Consider the following 24,684-nt stretch of genomic DNA (forward strand, 5'->3'; position numbering starts at 1 on the left):
TGATCAATCATTTCAAATCAAAGTGCGTATGTGTATAAGAGAGTCAGGAGTATAAGAGAGGGATTAGATAATGTAGTCTGATGGCATTTTTTTTTTGCAAAACAGATGTGAGATGATATTACATGAATATTAGAATTTGTCTCAGTACCTGGTGAGTTAATTAGCTTGTGGAAATGCAAGGGCCATTACTCATTAGCTGATTTGTCACATGCTATTGAGGGAGGTGAACACTGACCCACCTTGCCTGACTTTTCATTTCACCCACAATGCAGTGTGGTACAATGTAGAGCAGGGTAGGTGGTGACTGCTTACTTACAATTTGTTTCCCTTAATAAATTTGTTTCCCTGAATAATTGAAATCTGTCAGAAAAGGTTTGGAGTGTGAATTCTGTGTGCTTGTGCAGGTTATGAATGAAAACGTATTATACAACAGTTAGTTCTGTTGGTTCTGGTCCACTAATTTGATTGGACAAGCAGCATTCCGAGAGTGCTGCTATTTAGTATAACAGCACTGTTACTGTATATTTCATTGTTTACATCACTCCGCTCGTGTATGTGCGCTACATAAAATTCCAATTCTAGCAATAGTTCATTAAATTGAAACTGGTACTACACTTAAGAGCTGTCAGTCAGTCTATGTGTTGCTTGGCAACACACAACGGTTTATCCTGCGTTGGTTGCTTTGAGAACTACTTTCACTGATGAAGCAAAAATAAACAAAATATTTGGCCATATGTGTCTAAAATGTCAGTTACTCTATATAAATTTCTTGCTTATAAAAATAGTTGTATAAAAGCAATATCACACCTGAAACTGTGCTATTGTACTGAATATCAGCATCGCTGTGATTACCTGCGGCAATAGTGTCTGTGACCAAATCACAGAGGTGCTGATGTTCAGATTAGCAGTCTTGCTCATGCAATATTGCTTATAATTAAGTTAATTTATCAAATAATGATCCTCAGCGACTTAAAATGACAAGCAGGTAAACAGAATAGATATCGTAGTAAAATTTTTATTGGGTTTGTGTTCATAACATACCAGTTCACATGTCAGACTTTACACGTTCCCGATTGACATTTAATATAATGAGTATTTAACACATTTGGAAAATAAAATGTCCCATCATAAATATATATGCTAAATAATTTGCTTTCCAGCACACAAAACCCATGGAAGTTTTAAACATTTCTTAAAATATTTTTTCCCTGAATATTTAGGGAAAGGGTCAATCCAAATTTCCATAGATGACATAAATATTACATAGATTTGTATAATATTAATCAATTAAAAATGAGTTTAAAACTACTTTTGGCAACAGCAAATTGAAACAAATGCTACCACATAGAGCATTTTAAATGCAATGTAGCCAGCACTATTTATTTATTTATTAATTTTTTTACAATAATATAATTCCTTTTATACTGAGCAAATTATGTGAATTTGTCTCTTAAATTCCTCACATATCTGTGTGCACCATCACACAAAATCTAATAATAGTAATAATAATAATAATAATAATAATAATAATAATAATAATAATAATAAGAGGAGAAAGAAGAAGAAGAAAATGAAGCAGAAATATAACTGCAAGCAGCAATTATGGGGCCAAGGACTCAAGAGGCAAAGTAAAGACCTAAGCAAGCATGATTTTAGTATGGTCATGATTTTATGATAAACCACTCAAAAGTTAAAACGTGACGGTGCTTGTTTTCCTGCAGTACCGTAGGTACCGTTTATGATGAAGCTACTGAGTTTGCAATTCTTCCGGAACTGATGGGGGCAGCAAATACATGTAAGCGTTTTAGTCGGTCCAGAAGTGGTAAAGAAGAAGAAGAACGCCTACAGGCACACGGGAAAAAACTACAGAAGATGGCGACAATTTTAGCTCCGCCCTGACTGGTTGAGAGGAAAGATGGAAGGAGTCAAATATGGAAATACTTCGCATTTGAAGCGGATGACAACAAACATATAATTGATTGAATCTCGGATGCATTTAAGGGAGGCTCATGCTCACCAGGAACTCACCAGGAACACCTGTACACCTGCTCATTTATGCGGTTATCCAATCAGCCAATCCTGTGGCAGTAGCACAATGCATAAAATCATGCAGATTCAGGTAAACTGCTTCAGTTAATAAATACAACAAATTGCAGCTCATTAATCGTAAAACAGACGCTTTGATCTCGACAAAATAATTTGTTACCAAAATCTACTAAAACAGATATAGATAACATCACATAACCGTTTGGGTGGTGTTTTCTACAACCGGACATTCAGGGGGGAATTATGAGACAGAAGATGTGGTTTAATGCTGCTGACTTCTCTGAAGTTATGAGTGAAAACCTCTAAATACTGTAATTACATCTCTCTGCAGAATCCAAAAGTCCAGGGAGACGAGAATACCGGAAAGACACCCAAAATGGAGCAATGCCATATTAAAACACAGTCTCGTGCTGCCCTCTACTGTTGCAGAGTTATATAGCAAGTATATTTCCTTAATTGAATAAAAGCAGTAATCACGTCCACTGCATTTTCGCGGCACTCAGCCCCCTCACTGTTTTGTACCTTCACATGCCTTGAATTGAGCCTGAGACTCACAATCACAGATATCTGAGGGGAAACAAAGCACACAACTTATTAAAGATTAATAGCGTTTTTGATGGTATTGATTATATTAGGATTGATTCAGCGGTGACGCAACTAGTCCCAGTTAACCTGCGTAGGAACCAATCAGAACTAATGCGTTGTACGAAGTCCGTGACGGACGTTCACGTTGGGTTTAGAGAGAGTGAATTCGCTAAATTAGAAAGCAGACTGGATGTATCAAGAAGGTATGAACATTTAAAAAATAGATTATCTTTTGTTATAAAATTTATATTACCTGGTGATGTGTTTGGCGCCAGCCAAATTTGGCAATACTTAGTCAAGGCACCTTTAGATTTTATCATAGCATTCAATCTTTTTGGGTAAGTCAAACAATTTGGCACATTTTGCAATATTTTACCATTCTTCCTTGCTAAAGCATTCAAACTCTGGCTGGGCATCTCCTGTGCACAGCCCTCTTCAGATCACATCACAGATCTTTGATTGGATTTAAGTCTTTTTTTTAATTAAACTTTTGAATTTTAACTTTAGGTTGTGTATGTGTGTGTATGTGTATATATATATATATATATATATATATATATATATATATATATATATATATATATATATATATATATATATATATATATATATATATATATATATATATATATATATATATATATATATATATATATATATATATATATATATATATATATATATAAAAATAAATAAAACCTCCCTGCAATATTCGGGGATGGTTAGTTTTGGTTACAAAAACTTAATTAACAATAAAACCTACAGGAAATGTTCCTAGAACATTATTATTTGGTTCCCCAAAAAATAACCAAACAGGAACCATATGCAAACGTTAGGGGAACATTCTGGGTTTGCTGGGGGTGGGTTGTGGGATAAAAAATAAAATGTCAATCGTCTTTCTGTCTGACCTGCAATGTGAATATAGCCCAACAGGGGGCAGCAACACACTTTGGGAAGGACTGTTGTTCATATTTTTATACCTACAGCTTTACAATGGAATCGGCACACACAAAAGCTTGGTCAATATGCGTTGCCTGCATTTGTACAGGTGTCACTGAGATGATGTCACTCGCTTTGTGGAAAAGAGGACAGAATGTGGATCATGTGGAGAGAAGTATGCAGATAGTAATCAATGAAGTGGAAAATGGGGAAATAACTGGAGCTTCCAACTGTCTGTAGAAAAAAACAACCCCACGTTATATGTTTTTCAAAGAAGAAAATCCCAAATATTAAACTAAAACTTTACGATCAAGTATTAACAAGTCCCAGTAATAAGGTTCTTGGGGGTATGGATGGATTCAAAGCTTACATTTACAACACATATACAGAAAGTGAAAGGGGAATAAATATTTTAAGATGTCTGGAAGGGGTAGATTGGGATGCAGCTCGACAATCATTAAAAAGAGTATATTGTGCATTGATAAGACCAATAATAGATTATGGCTCTAAAGTATATAGCTCGGCATCAGTATTAGTGTTATGGAAAATAAGTGGCATACAAACTCAAAAAATTCAAGAATAGAATGTGGGGCATTTAGAACATCTCCTATATCAGCGATACAGGTGGAAATGGCAGAGATGCCATTAGAAATTTAAGATAGCGTATTGGGGTTCACTGAAGGGGCATGTAGATAATAATGTTGGGAACATGAGTATGTAAATTTAAGTCTCTTTGGATGGAAGGCTGATAAATAAGCCAAGAAAATAGGAAGGAAGAAGGTATGGTAATGTGGTGTGGTGATTTTAATGCACATAGTGTAATCCACAGAGCTCCCTGACCGCCAAACGGGACCTCAGATTCACTGGGAGACCCCATCACGCCCTCTACAGCCCCGAGGACGACACCAACACCCGAGCACATCACACCACCACACCTTTTTCCACCCACACACTCACACTGCCGAATAAAACTCTCCACGTTCTGCACCTAAGCGGCCTCCTGTGTGCTCAAACCTCGCAGTTTAAGCTCGCTGCACATTATAAAATCTAAAATATGTCACCCTCAATCTGCAGTGAAGTCTCATCTCTATCTCTCTCTCTCTCTCTCTCTCTCTCTCTCTCTCTCTCTCTCTCTCTCTCTCTCTCTCTCTCTCTCTCTCTCTCTGTACCATGTTGTGGTACGCATTATTCTGTTCGACATTGAATAGTAACGTAATCCCATCTTTAATGGATGTAAAGAACAGTTTAACTGTTCAAACTAATAATCAAATAGATAAAAAAGATTTCGTAAATAACTTTTTAATGTTGGGCAACTTTTAAACAAAAGTTTCATAGATTGATTTCTCAAATAGCTTTGTAATGTAGACCTACTTTAAATAATAATTATCAGTGATTACAAGTAATAGTGTATATTCATTTTTGATTAAACAAATCAACTCTCATGATTTTGGATTCTGTGTACAGTGGTATCTGTTACACTCATTTGTGTTAAGGACAAACAGGTTTTATTAAATATATTGCATGCTATGTTAATGGCATTTATTAACAGCAATTGATTGCGATATTATATCTATGACGATCACTAATTCACTCACAGGGATCCTCTGATTTGGTCTGAGTACACCACACCGTGTTTAAAGCAAGTGTTTAAATGAACGAATAAACAGTAACTCTGTAATTCAGATTGTGAGCCAAAGTAATCAAATCTGTTTAATTTTCACTCCAATGGTAACATTTTTCATTGGTAAATTTCACAAATTAAATATATTCAGTGAACATTAGTTAAGGGGAACGTTTCCGATTCAGGTAGACACATAAACGCGACACACCCGGTCATGCACACAAGGACGTACATGCTATAGTTTTGCACATTTACAATCACAAGCTAACAGAGCTTTAGCACAATATTATAACATATCTACTTTATAGTGTGTGATGTTCTGCTCTCTCATTTCTTTTTCTGCATTTCCTGGAAGAAGTCATTGCAGGCCACAGTCAGTGCTGCCACCAGTACCACAAATTCATTAAAATCAACTTCATTGTCTTTATTGGAGTCAAGATCATTCATAATCTTCTCCACGAGCATAGGGTCCTTCTGTGACTAATAGAGAGAGAGACAGAGAGAGAGAGAGAGAGAGAGAGAGAGAGAGAGAGACAGAGAGTGACAGAGAGACAGAGAGCAACAGATTATTTATTCGTTTTCTTTGTGGCAATAATTGGTCAAATGTCAACCATAACAGAATATGAATAAATATTTCGAATTGAACAGATAATGCACGCTAGACTGATATGAATACAGATACCCATAAAGGCTACAGGAGACTGGACAGTTGAAGGTTAGAAAAAAGAGGGCATGATGTTCCACTTTCATTAAGCCCACTAAATAACTCTCAACCGCTTAGTAAACTATGTTGTGCTACACTCAAAAATGTTAAAACTACTACAGTGCCATGAAAAGTATTTGCCCCTTGATTATTTCTTCTATTTTTTGACATATTTGTCACAATTTTTCAGATATAAAATAATAGAAAACGTTAAATACAGTTCTTAATGATTAATTCAGTTATTGAAGTTTTTTTTTTTTTTTTTTTAAATATCTAACACCAACTGGCCTTGGAAAACAATCGCCTCCTTACGTTCTCAATCAACCAACTTTAACCGAATTTAATTGAGAATTGTGTTCAGTTCAGACTAAACACACCCAGGTTTGGATTACTGCCAGTCCTGTTGAATCTAAACATTACCTAAATAAAACCATTTCAACAATGTGAAGTAAGCTAAAAGGTCTCAACAAGCAGCACACTATGCCACTATCAAAATAAATTCCTTTCTATAATTGATGGGACCAGGATCTCTGTAGACCCTGGTCCCATCAAAATCCTGAAGGTGGATACCCGGCATCAGTCCACGATCTGAAGCAATTGGTTTATGCGACAAGACAGTGATCTGATGCACAAGAACAAGTCCACCTCTGAATGTCTTAAACAAATGGAATGTAAACAAAATTAAGGTTATGTAGTGGCGCAGTCTAAAGGTCCTGACTTGAACGCCACTGAAATGCTGCGGGAGGACCTTAAATGGGCAGTCCATGTATGAAAGGCAATTCTGCAAAGAAAAGTGGGCCAAAATTCCTCCACAGCAATGTGAAAGTCTGCTCTCTAGTTATTGGAAGCTTTTGATTGGAGTTATTGCTGCTGAAGATGGTGTAACCCGTTATTAAATTTAGGGGGTCAATTTTTTTTTTTTTCCCCCACATGGATGATACAAATGTTACATGACCTTTTTTCTTTAATAAATTAAATGATCGATTTAAAAGTTTGTTTCCATTTTGTAGGGGAGCCCGCTTGGTACCCGAGGCTCTTGTGTTCAGAAGATGCTCCTGGAATGCTAGGTCGCAGTCAGAGCTTCATTCTTTAGGGACAGACTCACAGACACGGGTGACCTTCCTCTCTCTTCATTTGGGATAACGGATCTGCAATTAGGACACGTTTCTGTCTGTAGCGTTTGGTATCCTGCTGCAAGTTGATTACCCACTTCTGAAAGTGTCTTAGTTCTGGTAAACCCAAGGGAACTAGCACTGCCATCAGTAATCTTAGCATCTTCATTGTACATTTTTTTAAATCTACAATAGAAGTCAGGTTGTTGGCCAGTTGTAGGATTTCCACAGAGTGTGGGCATGACTTTTTTGTACTTTGTAAAGGCCTTTCCACACTAATGTAGCGTCCATGGCTGAGAATTACTCCTTCAACTTTTCAGAGAAGCATCTTTTGGCTGCTCTAATCCCCTATATCAGTGCATTCTGTGCCTTGTTGTACAGAGTCCTGTTCCCACTATTGTAGGCCAACTCCATGGACGTATTGTTGTTATATTTGATACTAGTCCTGGTGGGAATGCAAGGACTCTCAGATGGTGCAGTCAAAACAGGCTGATAGCCAATTTCTTGGTCCATTTCTTGATTTTGCTGACTATATGCGTAGCGGATTCTTCTTCCTGTAGGTCGGAATAAGGTGACTCATGGAGTGATCAGGGAGTCTCAAAGCAGCATAGGGAAAAGAATGATAGGTGTCCTTTAATACAGTGTAGCAATGGTCCAGTGTGTTGCTGTCCCTAGCAGGTCATGTAACATGGTGTATGTATTTAGGCAGTCCATGATGCCATTTGATCAAATATAATGAGACTGAAGTGTGTGTTGAGGTCCCCTGAACCTCATTTGGGCAAAATGCTGCCTCCTAGTGTCTTCCCAGACAGCTCTATGTTGCAATCTGCTCTGTGGAGGTGAGACCCAAATTAACACACTGTGTTGCCGAACACTGTGACATGTTTCAGTGAAATTGTCTTTATAGGTCCTGTTGAGAAGCAGTAAATTGCTCATTTTAATGATGAACAAGCAGAAATTAGCAGAGCACAAAAAAACCTGGCATCTGAGCTTCATCAGTGCGTCCACTCACTTGCAACACTGCATTTTCTGCACACAGCTTCTCGTGCTTATACCAGCTTTAGACGACAGGTTACCTGTAGCTCAGTCTGTAGCTACAAGCTGTTAAGTAAATAGCTCCATATGTATGGAGTGAAATCACAATCAACAGAACCTGAATTTGTAATTCTTGAAAAAAAAAAGAAAAAAAAAGCATGTGTAGAATTGTAATGCTTGAATGTATTGGGTTTTTTTGGGGTTTTTTTTTTCAAGCATTAAAAATTCAGATTCTACTGACATTTTATTCCATATATATTTTATTCATTACTATTATTAAACAAACAAATACATAGATACATAATTATTTTTTAAAAATTATTAATTGGCTAACAAACTACATTATTTGTTTCTGCTCGTTCACTGTCTCTCTCTCTATCTCTCATTCTCTTTCTGTCTCTATGCTGTGTCCAGAGAATGTGTGTGTGTGTGTGTGTGTGTGTGTGTGTGTGTGTGAGTGACCTTACTGTGAGGAAGTCGGTGAGCTCACTGTTCAGAAGCTCTTTCAGCTCGCCTTTGTTCAGTTTGTATTTGTCTCCGTCGTTACCTGAGTAGTTGTAGAAGACACGGATCAGAGCGTCCATTGCTCCCTCCAGCTGGCTTGGCATGATCACTGCACAGAGTACACTACACACAAAAAAAGAAAAAAAAAACCCAGACGAAATATATCTAATTCCCAAAACAACATCAAATCAAGCACTGATTTGAGCACAACTAATGAATTAGTCTCAGCTGTGTATAAACAACCTCCAGCCCATGTGTCCCTTATTTACGCTATGTTATATGCATAAGACAAACCCCAGTTTACCTTCATAAGCTAGCCTAAATAAATGTAATTTAAGTTAGCCAATTAAAGGAAAGCATTCAGTAGACTACAGTGATGCATGATTCAAGAAACGAGGAGTGAAGGGAAGAAAATAGATTTCAGAGTTTATCTGAGGTCGCTGGAAATAAAGATTTGATTTATTAAGGCTTTAAAAATGACAAAGTATGCAACTGAAAATTGAAATCAAATGAAATCAACTGTTAATACGTTTTTAACAGACAAAAGGAGGGTCTAATAAGGTTGTCTTTTGCAATTCTTAATGTTTTGCTGAAATCAGTCGGAGTGAATAGTTAGTGTGCTGTATATAGATGCGTATTTTTAAAAGCTGTTCATCATCAACATCAGGTGAAAACTGAACTGATTTCCAGCATCATCTGCAGACAGCTATGTGAACTCTATTTATTAACCTCTCCGGCTTAATTAAAGAGTAATTCCAGAGTAGAGTATTAAAGGTTTAATATTAATATTGTTGTAGCTGTAAGTGTAGCCGATCCTCTTATTACTGTATAAACACCTAAGCTAAGCACAACACCTGGTTTGTACCATTCACTGAATATGACATGGGCGTAGATTTGGTTTGAACACTGGGGGGATGAAGTGTGAATGGGTACGCTTCCTGATATTTTTTAATTAAATAAACATAATAATAATATATTTTTAAAATAAAATAAAGACCCACCTCTTCCATGAGCACTTAACTAACCCATAAAATGCAAAACCCCCACATTATCTTTAAAAAACTTACTTTGGCTCTTACACCTTACATCTACTCTGCGCTCTTTGCTTCTCTAGAACGCAATTATAAATCTTGCACGGTAGCACTACTCGTAAGTCGCTTTGGATAAAAACCAAATGAAGAAACGTAAATGTAAAATTGAAAAAAATTTTTTTAAATCAGCTTTGTTATATCTGCAGTGTCATTATATAATTTGCTTATCTATCTTTCTATCTATCTATCTATCTACCCATCCATATATATGTCTAATCTATCTATCATCCAGAAGCATTTATGATCGAATGATTGTTTCATTAAAACAAGTTACACAGGGTGTAATAACGGTCCAAATGAATGCACAGTGTACCTGATTAAACGTTATACACATCATTTATGCTCAGATATTATCATGCCACTTCAGCGCACAGTGCGAATGCAGTGTCCAGTGTTCAAACTTGTTGATGATTATAATGGGAACTATTAAAATAAAATTTAGCTAACATAACACAAGGCAGTTTTTCACTCACTTGTTATGTTGATAGTTAGGGATAAAGCGCAATGACGTAGCTAGCTAGCGACAGTATATGTGGAGTGTTGTTAGCTAGATCAGACCACATTATCCTACCGCCTTCATATTTATTTTTACTGTCCCTCTGTGACCAGCAGTGCGAAACAGTCTTCTCTTCAACATCAGAGCTACCTGTGCTCTCCCGGTCAAACAGCAGTAGTGTTGTGTCGTGCTGTGAGGCAACAGTTGGGTGTTACCAACTTGTGCAATGGTGGAGGGCTTTCGTAATTTTTATCTGATTTATTGCGACAAACTCACAGTCGATTCGGAACAGCAATTATGTTACAAAATCAATTACTCCGACATACGGTTCAGTTGCTCATAGTATAAATGTGTGTTGGGGAGGGGGGTGGGTTGGGGGGGTTTAGTAATAGCTAGTTCTGATTGTTCCCCCTGGAATCTCTGCCCCTGTATGACCTTGAATATTCGATTTCCATATAATTGTCTACATCTTCAGTAGCAGATGTAGAAGCTCCAGGAGCTGGATCTGCTCCCTCAGTGAGAGACTTACATTAGTAAAGTTCTGAGATAGACTCTGCTGATCCAGCTCATTACTATTATTGTCGCATAAGTGTGATTCTGGTGGAGAACGATCTGTGACACAGTGCTATCTCTGCTGTCCATTATTAACGTAAAGCTTTATTCATTTGATTGCTAATGTGGACAACCCCTCCCTCTCACCTGTTTCATTACCATCGTCACACACTGCGCCCCTCCTCCACACACACACACACACACACACACACACACACACACACTTGCAAGTTGATGTCTAAGGTGCATACAGAGCGGAGACTAACAAAATCAAGGGTGTAATTACTCTTCAAAGCTTTATTTATCAATTTAGGTCAGCTTTATTTAGTCATTTTCCTCCCTGAAGAAATAAACAAATGATTAATTAATATAAACTATACAGTAATGAAACACTGAAAAGCTGACTACTGATATGAATAAAATGATGTCTGCTGTGTTTCACTGATTATATGGAATTATGTAATACACTCCAAAAGCATGAAATGATCTCCTAAAATCTTTTAATATACTGGATGTGTGGATCTCCTGCCCAAGACTCCAGGCCCTAAGCCCAAAGCATAGTCCAATTAAATAAAAGTTCATTCAATTGAATGACTAAATAATAAAAAAAAAATAAAAAATCCAGATCTATGTACATCTGTTCTAATTCACATTTACAAAACACATGTACAAATCACCTACAAATTATCAGTGTTAACTTATATTTTTATTGCTTATATTACTGTGCTTAATAATTGCTCTGTAATAATTATTGACAATACTGATATTGATGTTAATTATTTAACTGCAAATCAAGTTTTTTTTTTTTTTCAGGTAACACACAATCCATCCAGACATGAGTTTGGTCGTAAAGATTTGTCAAAGATAAAATAATGAAAGTGAAAAACAATGAAACAGGTTTGACCTTTTGTCTAAACTGCACAAACCAAAAACTCGTAAAATAGACTATGCACAGAAAAACAACTCTATTAGTTAAACTACATCGTCTAGAAAATGGGACCATGTAAGCCTTAGTAATTACTCACAAAACATTAAATATACACTCAAAATAACATACCGTTTAATGCTAATTCAGGCTATGTCTGTGAATAAGCGAGCTTACCTGAGTATGGCAAAGAGATGAATTCTGGGACAGATGGTCCGGTCTGACTCGGAGTGTGTGAGAGTAATGGATGTTCAAGATGAATAGTGCCTGAGGGTGTTGAAAGAAGCTGTTTATGAATTTCCTTTCGAGTGGGGCCCTCCTCCGTTGTTGTGGTGACAAGTGACGGTTGAGCTGAGGTCCCATGGTAATTCCATGATTTTTCCTAATGCCTGTTACACACCTGAGAATTATTATTAACTTTGGCCTGCACACTACATACCCACTGTATGTACACCATAATAAACAGGAATGATAGGCAAGGTGCAAGTGCATATAATCACTGTTGTATTCTGAGAATTAAGCAGGCACTGTAAACTGAAAATGTCCATCGACAAACCTTCCATGGACAGGCTTAGATTAAAACCACAACATAGCAGATCAAAGATAAACACATAAACTAGACATGGGAAATAAAGACAAGAAACCACTTTTTCTTATTTACATGACCAAATACAGGAAGTGGAACCAAAAGGAGTCAGCCTCACACACATTGATACCCCATACACACACACACACACACATATACCTATATTATATCTGTGTTGTAAGGTGACAAATGTCTTATTAGCCTTAACACAAATTTTACTTAATGATTGGGGTGGAGAACACTGCAGACCATTCATAACAATATTGGATGACTTTTGAACAATTTTTTTTTCATAAATAAAAAAAACTGGCACAAACCACTACTTTGCACTGTAAATAATATTATTATTATTTTAAAAACTGGTAAATTGGATAGGAAATATACTTCTGTGGAAAAGTAATTTCCTCTGTTGATTTCTTCTATGTATTTCCTATATCATCAACTGCCACTGCATGTCAATGGGGTTCAAGTTAGGACTTGATTTAGGTTCCTAATTGAATTTGTTTAGATTCTTTACAGCCATTCAGGGGTGAACTTGCTCTTGTGCTTTGGATTGTTGTCTTGCTGCATAACTGGTATAGGCTAGTTGCACAAAATTAGCAAATTATTATCTAAACTGTCAGACAAGGCACCTTCACAATGATCCTTCAGGTCAGATCAGAAATTATTTCATAGGATTTCTCAGCTAAAAAAAATTTGGTTATGGATTCTATGATATATGCACGACTATAAAATCTTATTTTTTATTTTTAAAAAGTGCAAAATAAGAGTGTGAAAACCCAGTTAATGTTTAATAACTTTACACAAGTGTGTCCAAGGAAGCACACCCAGGAAATGATGTCATATAACACCTGGCATCTCCTGAAGCACTGTTTTGCCTATGACATCATCATCACGTGGCCTGCTAGACAAGTGCAAAGTTACCTAAAAACAATGGATTTGTATTAAGGCGCAAATCTGTCCCCATCTCTAAAATGCCGTATAGAGGCGTAATACATGGCAGTGTATCACTGCCCCCCCCCCCCCCCCCAAAATGTACAGAAAACGTCAAATTACATAATGAAGGCATATCAATAATTGTTAAATGCTCAAGTGTAATAATAGAATTATTTAATTAAATTATTACTGAATGTACTGTAGTACTAAAATGGAAACTCTCTTGCAACAGCACACCTGCAGTTTACACTCTGGAGATCACACTTTAGAGACTAAGGAGCACTTACCCACACCTGCTACACCTCAGAACATCCCAACCCCCCCACCCCCCCCTCGTTAACACAAACCCATTATATAGCACATCTTGTGCCTCTCTAAATTTAACTGTTACCGGATAAACAAGCCTCCAGTTTAGGCCACTTGGGACCTTGTTTTCTCAAAACACTGTTTCACAAAGACTTTATGACACATACACTCAAAGATCATAATGAAATGTAACACTTTGAGAAGTTACTGGTGAACCCTCCGTTTCTCAAAAATGGTTTGAGAAATCTAATCCCATCTGGAAACGAATGTCTGTGATTGATCATTTCTGGAATGAACTCCCATTCCTCATTCTCTTTTTCTTCGATCACTTTGTACTTCAGCAATACCAGTCACATGGAACTCATCAGATGTTATTCCAGTTCCCAAAAAGCCTCATCCAACAGAGTTAAATCACTACAGGCCGGTATCATTAACTTTCGATCATAATGAAATGCTTTGAGAAACTGGTTCAAAACATTAGGCTTCCATATGTTTCACCCTTTTTGGATTGCCTTAAATGTGCATATAAGCGGAAGAGAGGTATAGAGGATGCAGTGGCTTGTCTCTTGCACTGTCTTCTTCGACACCTGGATATTCCTGGAAATTATGCCAGGCTTCTTTTCAATGACTTTAGCTCCGCCTTTAACTCAATTCAGCGTCATCAGGTAATCAAGAGACTACAGTGTCTGCAAGTTCCATCACCACAAGTTCACTGGATTTATAATTTATTGTCTTACAGACCACAAGTGGTAAAGGTGAACAATGCATTATCGCCCCTTTGTTGTTTTTTTTTTGTTTTTTGCAGTGCATTGTGGGATTTTTTTAGGGAGCGAATATTCCAGCGCACTGGAAGGATTTTGCAATTGAGACATCCCTTAAAATGGCAGACTCCCTGATCAGTGCTTTTTACATCTTAATTATTACTACTAAAATAAATTCAAGATACCTGTATAACAAATTGAAGTAAAGCTCAGGTGTGTTTCCATCTCTCTCTTCCTCTAGCTCTCTCTCTCTCTCTCTCTCTCTCTCTCTCCCTCTCCCTCTCCCTCTAGCGCTCTCTCTCTCTCTCTCTCTCTCTCTCTCTCTCTCTCTCTCTCTCCCTCTAGCTCTCTCTCTCTCTCTCTCCCTCTCCCTCTAGCTCTCTCTCTCTCTCTCTCTCTCTCTCCCTCTAGCTCTCTCTCTCTCTCTCTCTCTCTCTCTCTCCCTCTCCCTCTAGCTCTCTCTCCCTCTCCCTCTAGCTCTCTCTCTCTCTCTCTCTCTCTCTCTCTCTCTCCCTCTAGCTCTCTCTCTCTCTCTCTCTCTCTCTCTCTCTCTCTCCCTCTAGCACTCTCTCTCTCTCTCTCTCTCTCTCTCTCTCCCTCTAGCGCTCTCTCTCTCTCTCTCTCTCTCTCTCTCTCTCTCTCTCTCCCTCTCCCTCTAGCGCTCTCTCTCTCTCTCTCTCTCTCTCTCTCTCTCTCTCTCTCTCTCCCTCTAGCACTCTCTCTCTCTCTCTCTCTCTCTCTCTCTCCCTCTAGCGCTCTCTCTCTCTCTCTCTCTCTCTCTCTCTCTCTCTCTCTCCCTCTCCCTCTAGCGCTCTCTCTCTCTCTCTCTCTCTCTCTCTCTCTCCCCCCCCTCTCTCTCCCTCTCTCTCTCTCTCTCTCTCTCTCCCTCCCCCCCCCCTCTCTCTCTCTCTCTCTCTCCCTCTCTCTCTCTCTCTCTCTCTCTGTCTCTTTCACTTCATGAGCCTGAAAATGTTGTTTGTTAGGATGATGAAATATTTTCCCAGGAGCATAGTCTGATTCTGGTCTGCGTTCGTTTCTCAGGATGATTGCCATCCTGCCTCCATCTCTTGCATATGACTACAAATTAACACGTGACATGAATTTCCATCGGCTAGAGGTTTGTGCTACACATGAAGATATGACCACATTATTGGATCATGAATTTATTTATAGAAAAGTACAATCATAATATTGTGGCAAATGCAAATATAAGGAGAGGATTTACATATCCTACCTCTAGCTGTAATTATATTATAACAAGCTAGAATGGGCAGTAATCCAGATAGAAATAAACCTACAGAATTGCACCTGTAACATAATCATCCCTTCTAATCCTATCTAGATAGAACTTCAGTAATCAAAAGGAAAATCTTTGGCTCTTTTTTTTTAAGATAACATTTTTGTATTTAAAAAAAAAAAAAAAAGTTTTCATCCAATTATCCCTCACAAGTTCAAACCGGTCAGATAGTCCTATCCTTGTGAGGACCTTTGGTCCCTACCAGACACGTACACACACTGTATGCACACAAGTGTTTGACTTACTATCCATCTGAGGACCTTCCACTGACAATTATTCACGTAGCTAAATAATTGTCTATAATTTTCAGCATTTATCCATCAGTGCGATTTAAAATTGGGCAAGGAGAGACAGAGCAACTTGGCTTCAGAATTAAAAAAGACCCTCAATAGTCCCCTCACGCAGAATTTATTTTTCCTCTTTTGGCTGCTCCTATTCGGGGTTGCCACAGCAGATCGCCCATCTGCATATTTGATTCTGGCACAAGTTTTATGCCGGATGCCCTTCCTGATGCAACCCTTCCTATTTTCCAGGCTTGGGACCGGCACTGAGAGTGCACTGGCTCGTGCAACCCTCCAGTGGCTGGGCTTGGTTCCCTGACCGGGAATTGAGCCTGGGCCGTGGTGGTGAGGACGCTGCATGCTAGCCACTATTCCTCCAGGGAACTCCCCTCATGCAGAACTAAACTTTAAGACTAAATTTTAGCTGTACTCATGTTCAACGCATGTGAATCGAAGGGGGCTTTGGCTGAATGCATGTTGTGATGACATCAAACGGCGTGTTGTGATGATGTCACATGACACTTCTTGACCCGTAGCTGCGGAAAATCGGCGGTAATTTAGAAAAAATTGCAAGCTCCTACGAATATTTCAGCGTTGATTTTGCATTCATTTCTGCAATCTCAAATCGCTAAATCCTGGAGGGATGGGATTATCCACTGCAGGCAGACATAGATGCAAGGCAGTAGCAGGCTCCAACCAAAAGCAGAGCATCGGGATGAATTAGGCAGGTCTGGAGGGCAAGAGAAGAACGCAGTACAGGTGTGTCAGGATCAGGTACCAGCATCACATTAGGCAGAGGGTGACAGAATGGACTATTAGATATACGCTACAGTGGTTTAAAAGGCTGTACATTGTGATCAGAGAGCAAGTGGGGAATCTAGCAGGGTAAATAAATGGGAGAGCCAGAAGCTAGCACCAAAATGTGAGGATACCCTGGGGTTCAATGTCAACAAACCTGAGAGATCGTGTGAGAGGAGGAGGTGACAGAATTAAAATCTAACTGAATGAGAGCCAATCACAGACGTCTGTGATCTCACGTGTGCGGGTGGGTGCTGAATGCGCTTTCCTCTGAGTATGTTACACTGCCCTGTGATGCAGCATGAGCAACAGTTTGAAAAAAGGCTGGCTGGCTTCTCAGAGGTACCAAGTGTTAACCTTCTCTCTCCCTGGTTAGGAGCTTGCTGGTAGGTGCAAACTGGCATATATACATACACACACACACACACACACACACACACACACACACACACACACACACACACACACACTCTTTTCATGATCCTTCTGTGACTCTAAGACTCAGGCACAGATATGCCAGTATAACCAAACATAAGTCTGGCTTTTTAAAAAAAAAAAAAAAAAAAATTCTGCAAAATAAGGTTGAATGTGAAATGGTTTTGGTAATGTGGATGTGTATTAATATGCATAGCAATGTGGCAGCACTGTGTGAGTGCAGGACGAGTTTATTAACAAAAGAATTCCAGAGAGAACGGCATTGCTGTGCTTTGCCGTCCCCCCCCCCCCCCCCCCCCCGCCCCCTCCACATTTTTCTCTTTCTCCTAAAAAGAAAAGAAAAAACATGCCATGCTGTTACTGTTGCTTCCTGCTGTAGAAAAATTACTGTGAGACATCAGCAGTGCCTCTGATCACTGACAGCCAAGATATGATTAATTACATCTGCATGTGTGAAAGAGCGACAGTGAAAGAAACACACAGAGAAACTGATGCAGTCTATGGTCTACTAAAGCCTAACAACTATGCATATTTATGTCTAGAGTCTTATATAATGTGTTATTTTATTGAATAATATGAAAACACTAATATCGATCATATTTCCATTAAGTGAGAGATGACAGACTTTTATTAATAATACTTTTTTTTTTTTTAAACTGAAATGGAAACAGCAGAGATTGTATGTGAAATAAATGAATCAGTTAAACCAAAATGATGCTGAAATAGAGACACTGCACATAACATCCAGGATCTATTTCATGTTTGACTTTGTGGCTGCTCCACATCATACACTGCAGACTACAGTGGTGCTTGAAAGTTTGTTAACCTAAAAATCCTCAAAGTAGAGAAAGAGAACCCAGTTAAACAAATGAGACAAAAATATTATTCTTGGTTATTTATATATTGAGGAAAATAGGAGCCGATATTACATATCTGTGAGTGGCAAAAGTATGTGAACCTTTGTTTTCAGTTTCTGGTGTGAGCCGCTTGTGCAGCAATAACCATGTCTAAATCTTTCCTGCAAATGTTGATCGGCTCGGAGGAGTTTTATCCCGTTCCTCAGTACAGAACTGCTTCAATTCTGGGATGTTGGTGGGTTTCTTCATGTGAACTGCTCGCTTCAGGTTCTTCCACAACATTTCTACTGGATTAAGGTCAGGACTTTGACTTGGCCACATCAAAACATTAACTTTACTCTTCTTTAACCGTTTCTGGCAGAGCGACTCGTGTGCTTAGCGTCGTTGTCGTGCTGCACGACCCACTTTTCAGGTCCTGATATTTTCCTTTGGAATTTGCTGGTATAATTCATTGATCCTCAATGCTGGCAAGTCGTCCTGGTTCAGATGCAGCAAAACAGGCACAAATCATAATACTAAGACCATCTGTTTCACAGATGGGATGAAGTTCTTATGCTGTTTTTTTTTTATGTGTTTTCCTTTCTCCAAACATAACGCTTCTCATTTAAACTCGCTAGAGATTTTGAGTCTTGATTGAAGTCTTGAGAAATCTCCTTTGTTCATGCCATGATACACCTCCACAAACATGTGTTGTGAAGATCAGATTTGGATAGATCCCTGTTCTTTAAATAAAACAGGGCGCTCACTCACACCTGATTGTCATCCCATCCTGTGGAAAACACCTGACTCTAATTCCACCTTCAAGTTTGCTGCTAATTCTAGAGGTTCACATACTTTCTCCACTCAAAGATATGTAATATGGGATACTTTTCCTGAATAAATAGATAACAAAGTATAATATTTTTGTCTCATTTGTTTATTTGGGTTCTCTTTGTCTACTTTTACAGTAGGACTTGTGTGAAAATGTTAGTGTTTTAGGTCATATTTATGCAGATATGTAGAAATCCTAATGGGTTCAGAAACTTTCACGCACCACTGTACTTACGTATGCTTTCCCTTTAATAGCTAGTATCAGTGTTAAAAGTCATGCTGTGTGTCTGGTTCAGGATATTTTCATCACATTTCCTCACATTACTGTGACTGATTCCTCCATTCTCAACCGCATTCATTCACCATGTAAAGTCTGCTGCATAAGAAAAGTCAGTAAAGGCAGATTATCACACAGACTCTTTCTTTTCTCCATACTCCGTGTCTTTTTATATTGAGGCAAGCAATGAGTCAGAGAAAATCGGTATTCTGGATCATTCTCACACTAATGATGAATTCCTTTACACATTCTCTCTCTCGAACACACAGGAGAAAGGGAAGCAGAGAAAGTGAGAGATGGAGAGAGTCAGAGAGATAGATCTAGAGGGCGAGCAAGACTGAGAGAGGGAGAGAGAGTGCGGATGTAGGAGGTGGTTCTTAGATGCACAGAGCTTTTCAGTCCTGCCTTTTTGGCTCCTCCGACTGCAGACTATCTGCCATTCCAAAATTCTATAAACCATCAGAACCCTTAAAGCCTGAACTGAGATTCTAATTCCTTCTATCTTCTGCAAAGAGCAGCATCACCTTGACTGGAGCTGGCACGGACACAATCCAAGCTGTGAGTTTGTCTCCAATTCTCTCGAAGAGCACAGAATGAGTGTGGACAGGCTCAGCAGGTCTCTTTGGGGTGCGTGGGATGGCGCAAACGCAACATGGCCGCTTCCTGAACAAGCTCTACTCCAGCCTTTCTGGGACTACCTGCGTCAGAGCCATGCCAGCACTCTCCGCTCTCCACTTTTCCCTGTGCTTCTCTCTGTCTCCACCTACCTGGTCCTTGTCCTTCTCTACACCACTCTGGACCTTCTGGCACCAACGTGGCCAAGTATTCGCCGCTACCAGCTGCACCCGGAACGCACAGTCACATGGTCCAACGTGGGCACCACACTAGCACTCACCGCCTACAACCACCTGCTTTACATCTTCCCGGCAGCCGTGGCACAATGGCTGTGGCGTCCACCGGTGCCACTTCCACGCCATGCACCCTCGCTCACTTCCTTCTTGCTTGGTATTGCAGGTTGCACAGTGCTTTTTGATTTCCAGTACTTTGTTTGGCATCTCCTGCACCACCGCATTGCTTGGTTGTATGCCACCTTCCATGCTGTGCATCATCAATACCGGCAGACATTCAGCCTGGTCACACAGTACCTGTCAGCGTGGGAGCTTATCTGTGTGGGCCTGTGGACTACTGTAGACCCACTACTTCTGCATTGCCACTGTCTTACTGCCTGGGCATTTATGGTCTTCAACGTGTGGGTGTCAGCTGAGGATCACTGTGGTTACGACTTTCCCTGGGCCATGCATCGCCTTGTGCCATTCGGTCTGTGGGGTGGTGCACCACGCCACGATGTGCATCACCTGCAGCCTGGCACCAATTTTGCTCCCTTCTTCACACACTGGGATTGGTTGGCAGGCACTGCCAGCACACCTGTCAAATTTTGTAACAACAATGATCACAGCAGCCTGAAAGAGAACGGACTGAGATCAGACAAAGGGGTCTGAAAGACTTAATCAGCGGATATTCCCTCTTTTTCAAACCCTTCCTCCTTCCATATTTTTTCCTAGAAACATATTTTGCTCTTTGATTGTCCTCCTCATCATCGATCATTTACTTCATTTTGAATATCTGTTAGTCGTAAGTAAAAGAGGCTAGATGTAATATAATTTAAACAATGAACGATCGAAGAAAACAGAGCGAGAGAGAGAGAGCCTCCTCTCTCTTTTACCAGCTTTCTCCTGCTCCATCTCTCTGGCATCTGTTTACTGCAGCTCCCTCTATGTCCTTCACATCCTTACCCATATAGGGTATTTTTAATGTTCAATAAGTTAAGGTTACTGGACTTGTGTGTTAATCTTGAAGCAATACAATTTCAACAATCCATTCATGCTATCTCATAAACTTACGAAACGTTAATGTCTGGGTGATGGATTTCTTGTATAATTTAATTTGTATGTAAATCCAATGAAATCAATGATCAGAATCCGTGGAAATTTTGCATAGTATATGGCGGTGTTGAATATAGTGCACTATATCTGATAAATGCCACTAACTTTCTACTATTAGACACTTAATGACCTAAACTAAAGACTTTCGAAAGCATCCTCTTGTCTATTTATCTCTTTTACTCAGTTACCATGAATTTGAATTAGGCTTCCTAATTTTTTTCCCCCCACTTGTTTATGTAGTGTTTATTTTCTTTTATACCACAGTACCAGGGGTGTAACGATACACGATTCGAAACGTATCACGATACTGGGTCCACGATTCGATATGTATCACGATATTTTGAACAAAATTAAAACGTGAAACTGAAATTCAAATAACAGATTTATTTCCAAAACATTGACAATTTTCAATAACTTTCTTTGTTGAACATACAACTTAAAGAACTTACAATATTTCAAGATTTAATTGAACCTTCTGTATGTAAATTAGCAGTTGACCAGGTGTGTCACTGAGCAATAAAATTTTAACATGAAATTAGAATTAAGATAGATGAAACCTAAGAGAGAACCTCTTAAAGCGGTAAAAGCGCAAAAAAAACAAAAACTAAACATTAAAATAAATAGTGTTCTGTTGAAGTAAGTTCGACTCGGTACAAACGGCTTTTGGGTTCGTTTAGGTTTTGCAAGATGCAGACGGAAGGCGGGAAGTGATTTTCTACATAGGAAGCACTATCACAAACTCAAAATGCCTATGTTTTGCTCAAATCGATCAAACAGAGAAAACACAAGGAGCTTTTATCAGGTACCAAATGTGGTTGTTCATAAGGGGAGAAAAATGCAAGAAATTGACTGAAAAACGCAGGAAAAAGTGGCTTGTAAAACCTGCGTCTGCGGTCGGGAGGAGCCGAGTCGGATAATGCTCGTGTGCAGTGACCGCTGTGTCAAAGGTAAGTTAATACAAAAGATCTTACGTATGCTATGTTTATGTAATGTTAGCTATTTCCGTACTTTGTAAAGTTAAAGTAACTTTAACCTTTACTGGCATTTCGTGGAATTCAGTGGTATTTCGGCAGACCTTTGAGAGTGTTAACGTAAAGTAAACAACCGTAACGTTGACACGGAGAGACGCGCAGCAGTGCTGATTGTTTGTTGCTAGGTTAATCCACAGCACAACAAAAAAAATTCCACTCACCCAGGTGAAAACCAAACGATGGTCATTGTGGCCCAACCACTAACAAAAAGTTGCATGCCTCCATAGTTTTGTATGCGTTCATTTGTTTCCTGGAGTAGAAGGATGTCTGAAGGACAAGGTAGCTGCTTATATCTACCGCAAGTAGATGACAGGCAAGTATTTCAATTCGGTAGAAAATTTGCTCCTTTTCATAACATAAAAGGATCACGTCCAACGTATGTTGTGATTTTCTGTGCATACCTTTCTCTCGTGATAGTGTCTACGGACTTTCCTCCGTCTCTTCCGTTCTGCTTTTCACCTCCTGCCCTCCAGCTGAATTTCGCACGTCATCAGAATCTACAAACAATCTCTAGGATAAAACGGACGTCATAGCGATAACGCCATGACGTCATCGCCATAACTCTACGGTACACATCGTAACATTTTTGCACCGCGATACTTTGTACAACGACATATCGTTACACCCTTTACACTGTACTATCGAATTCTGAAATCTGATTGGTCAGAAGGTGTTGATTAATTCTCTACAACAGCACAACTAAGAAAAATTAATAAATAAATAAAACAGCTGCAGGGACAATCACAGGTTTCTATTAATGTGCTCATTCTAATATGCTATCGTTTCTACACTAACAAATAAATTACAGGGTCTTTTGTTAGGCGCATTAATAAAACCTTTTGTTCTGTAACAAAAAAAGTACAGTCATCGATATAGTGACGTTTACTGTAAGGAGGCGTTTATGGAAGAGTCTGCTGTCAGCCCTTTGTAAACAAACAAACAAACAAACAAATAGATAAAAACCCAGAGATAAAGCTTTTGTGCAACATGAAGGTCTTTGAGACAGACAGGTTTCTCGGTAACACACCTTTTTTTTTTTTATCTCATAAACTTCAAAAGAAAGAAGAAAACATACACGCAGATAGCATCGGATGGTGTCTCATCAAATGTATAGCGGTTATAGCATGTGTATCTGTGAAATAAGTGTACCAAAACTTGTTTCACTTATGTTCCACAACATAAAAATGTCACTACAAGCTGATAAGAAGTGCAACAAATCATTCTTTAATAATAATAATAATAAAATGTAATCGTTGGGAAACTGCTGTGATAGAAGAGGGATGAAAACACTTTGGGATGTGCTTTTTTTTATACACCAAACTTTTACTATAACAGCACATCCCATTTGTTTTATTCTGTACTAATTTAACCTTAAAATTGTCTGCTTGCTGTTCTGTTGATCGATCGTATGAGGTGTTTCATGCTTGTGAAGCATATATATTTTTCTATAAGCTTTTTACTGTTAGTGAGTGGGCAGTCACGCTGGATGCTGTCTCCGGTCAGCTCTGGCCTTCTGTGCATTTTCAGAGTGCTACTGAATCTCGCTGAATGGTACAGAAGTTACAAACGTGTTCGATATTCCTGCTTGAGGTGGTATTCGAGTTTATGTATATAGGTGTATTTTTCACTAAACACTGTCCAATAAAACACTCACCCTCATTTCCGTCTAGCGGTAGCTTTGACGAAGTTTGTTTATGTTTACTTATCATCATAGCTACCATTTTAGCTGGAAATTAAACCCTACTAAATCAGCTGGAGAGGATATAGTATAGAATATACTAGAGTATGTAGAATATAGTAGAGAATATAGTGCAGGGAAGCTGGCAAAGAAAGTGTGTAAAGGAAAATGCATTAAATACAGCACATTCTTGACACATTATACTGTACTTTACACACGTAAAACTGTACAGTGAGAGCTACATACTAGAAGATGGTGTGTGTGTGTGTGTAGACATGTTTCTGTATTTTGGTGAGGGCCACCTGTCCTCACAAGCATAGGAATATTTGATAATTTTGACCTTGTGGGGACATTTGGTTGTTTCCCACAAGGAAAACCTTTTTTTAACTGAAGCTAACTGAAGAAAAAAAAACAATAAAACTAAACTAAAAGAGCCAAAAGGTTTCAGTTTATTTACTGAGATTAAGGATAAAGTTAGGTTAAGGTGTAGCATAGCATTAATTATCTGCATTAATATTATATTGTGTGTGTGTGTGTGTGTGTGTGTGTGTGTGTGTGTGTTTCAGTTTAATGTAGCCAGCGTATTGTAGCTATGTACTGGCTCTTTGCAGTTTGCATGAAAAAGCTAAATAATGATAAGTCGATGTTAGTGCACAGAAACAGAAAGTCGAATGTACGATGTACCGATCATTTCACACTGCCTCTCTGTAGCAGTTTCACTCTAAGTTGCCAGTTTCAATTAATCATCTCTTTCAGCCTCCTACAAGCTCACTGAGAATAGTTTTGCATCTTCTGAGTGCACACACACACACACACACACACACACACACACACACACACACACTGTTGTGCTCAGAATTTGCATTTTTGGAGCTGAAGATCATACATAATTCTGCTGGCATGCAGATTTGTGTATGTGAGAGTGTGAGACTCATCACACTGAGTCACGAAAGACTTGCTAATGAGCTGTTTAGTTAGATCATGTGTTTTAGAACATGGAAGACCACAAAGTATGGGGATGGGGGTGGCGCGGTATAAAACAGAGTGGCTATTGGTGCAGCCAATAAGGGAGTCATTAT

General features: G+C 38.9%; 2 protein-coding genes and 1 long non-coding RNA gene across 4 annotated transcripts; 2 read left to right on the forward strand and 1 right to left on the reverse strand.

Annotated features, from left to right (window-relative positions):
* The first annotated feature begins 1,750 nt into the window (after window positions 1-1,750).
* LOC128635345 (uncharacterized) lies at window positions 1,751-7,396 on the forward strand. The gene is made up of 3 exons (XR_008398323.1): window positions 1,751-2,119; window positions 2,378-2,834; window positions 6,905-7,396. It is a non-coding gene; the product is annotated as an uncharacterized LOC128635345 (long non-coding RNA).
* Window positions 5,268-11,941, reverse strand: s100z (S100 calcium binding protein Z). Of its 2 annotated transcripts, none has more exons than XM_017492426.3 (3): window positions 11,787-11,941; window positions 8,509-8,668; window positions 5,268-5,671 (listed from the first exon to the last, which is right to left on the reverse strand). In XM_017492426.3, the coding sequence occupies exons 2-3, from the start codon at window positions 8,647-8,649 to the stop codon at window positions 5,519-5,521; spliced, it is 294 nt and encodes a 97-aa protein (XP_017347915.1). In that variant the 5' UTR covers window positions 8,650-8,668; window positions 11,787-11,941; the 3' UTR covers window positions 5,268-5,518. The 2 variants fall into 2 exon arrangements, with proteins under 2 accessions (XP_017347915.1, XP_017347916.1); XM_017492427.3 differs by lacking the exon at window positions 11,787-11,941 and adding an exon at window positions 10,208-10,423.
* A 7,405-nt stretch (window positions 11,942-19,346) lies between these two features.
* On the forward strand, window positions 19,347-24,375 carry ch25hl2 (cholesterol 25-hydroxylase like 2). The gene has a single exon (XM_053687907.1). The coding sequence runs from the start codon at window positions 19,547-19,549 to the stop codon at window positions 20,450-20,452; it is 906 nt and encodes a 301-aa protein (XP_053543882.1). The 5' UTR covers window positions 19,347-19,546; the 3' UTR covers window positions 20,453-24,375.
* The last annotated feature ends 309 nt before the right edge of the window (window positions 24,376-24,684 follow it).

This window comes from Ictalurus punctatus, chromosome 18 (assembly GCF_001660625.3).
Source record: "Ictalurus punctatus breed USDA103 chromosome 18, Coco_2.0, whole genome shotgun sequence".
Classification (NCBI taxonomy): domain Eukaryota; kingdom Metazoa; phylum Chordata; class Actinopteri; order Siluriformes; family Ictaluridae; genus Ictalurus; species Ictalurus punctatus.

What these genes read in the sequence shown, in the direction of transcription:
- s100z (XM_017492426.3), bottom strand. Translation starts at nt 8,649, where the DNA reads ATGCCAAGCCAGCTGGAGGGAGCAATGGACGCTCTGATCCGTGTCTTC. An exon ending in AGCTCACCGACTTCCTCACA is followed by an intron (nt 5,672 to 8,508) that starts GTAAGGTCACTC and finishes TCTCTCTATTAG; the next exon opens with TCACAGAAGGACCCTATGCT.
- ch25hl2 (XM_053687907.1), top strand. Translation starts at nt 19,547, where the DNA reads ATGAGTGTGGACAGGCTCAGCAGGTCTCTTTGGGGTGCGTGGGATGGC.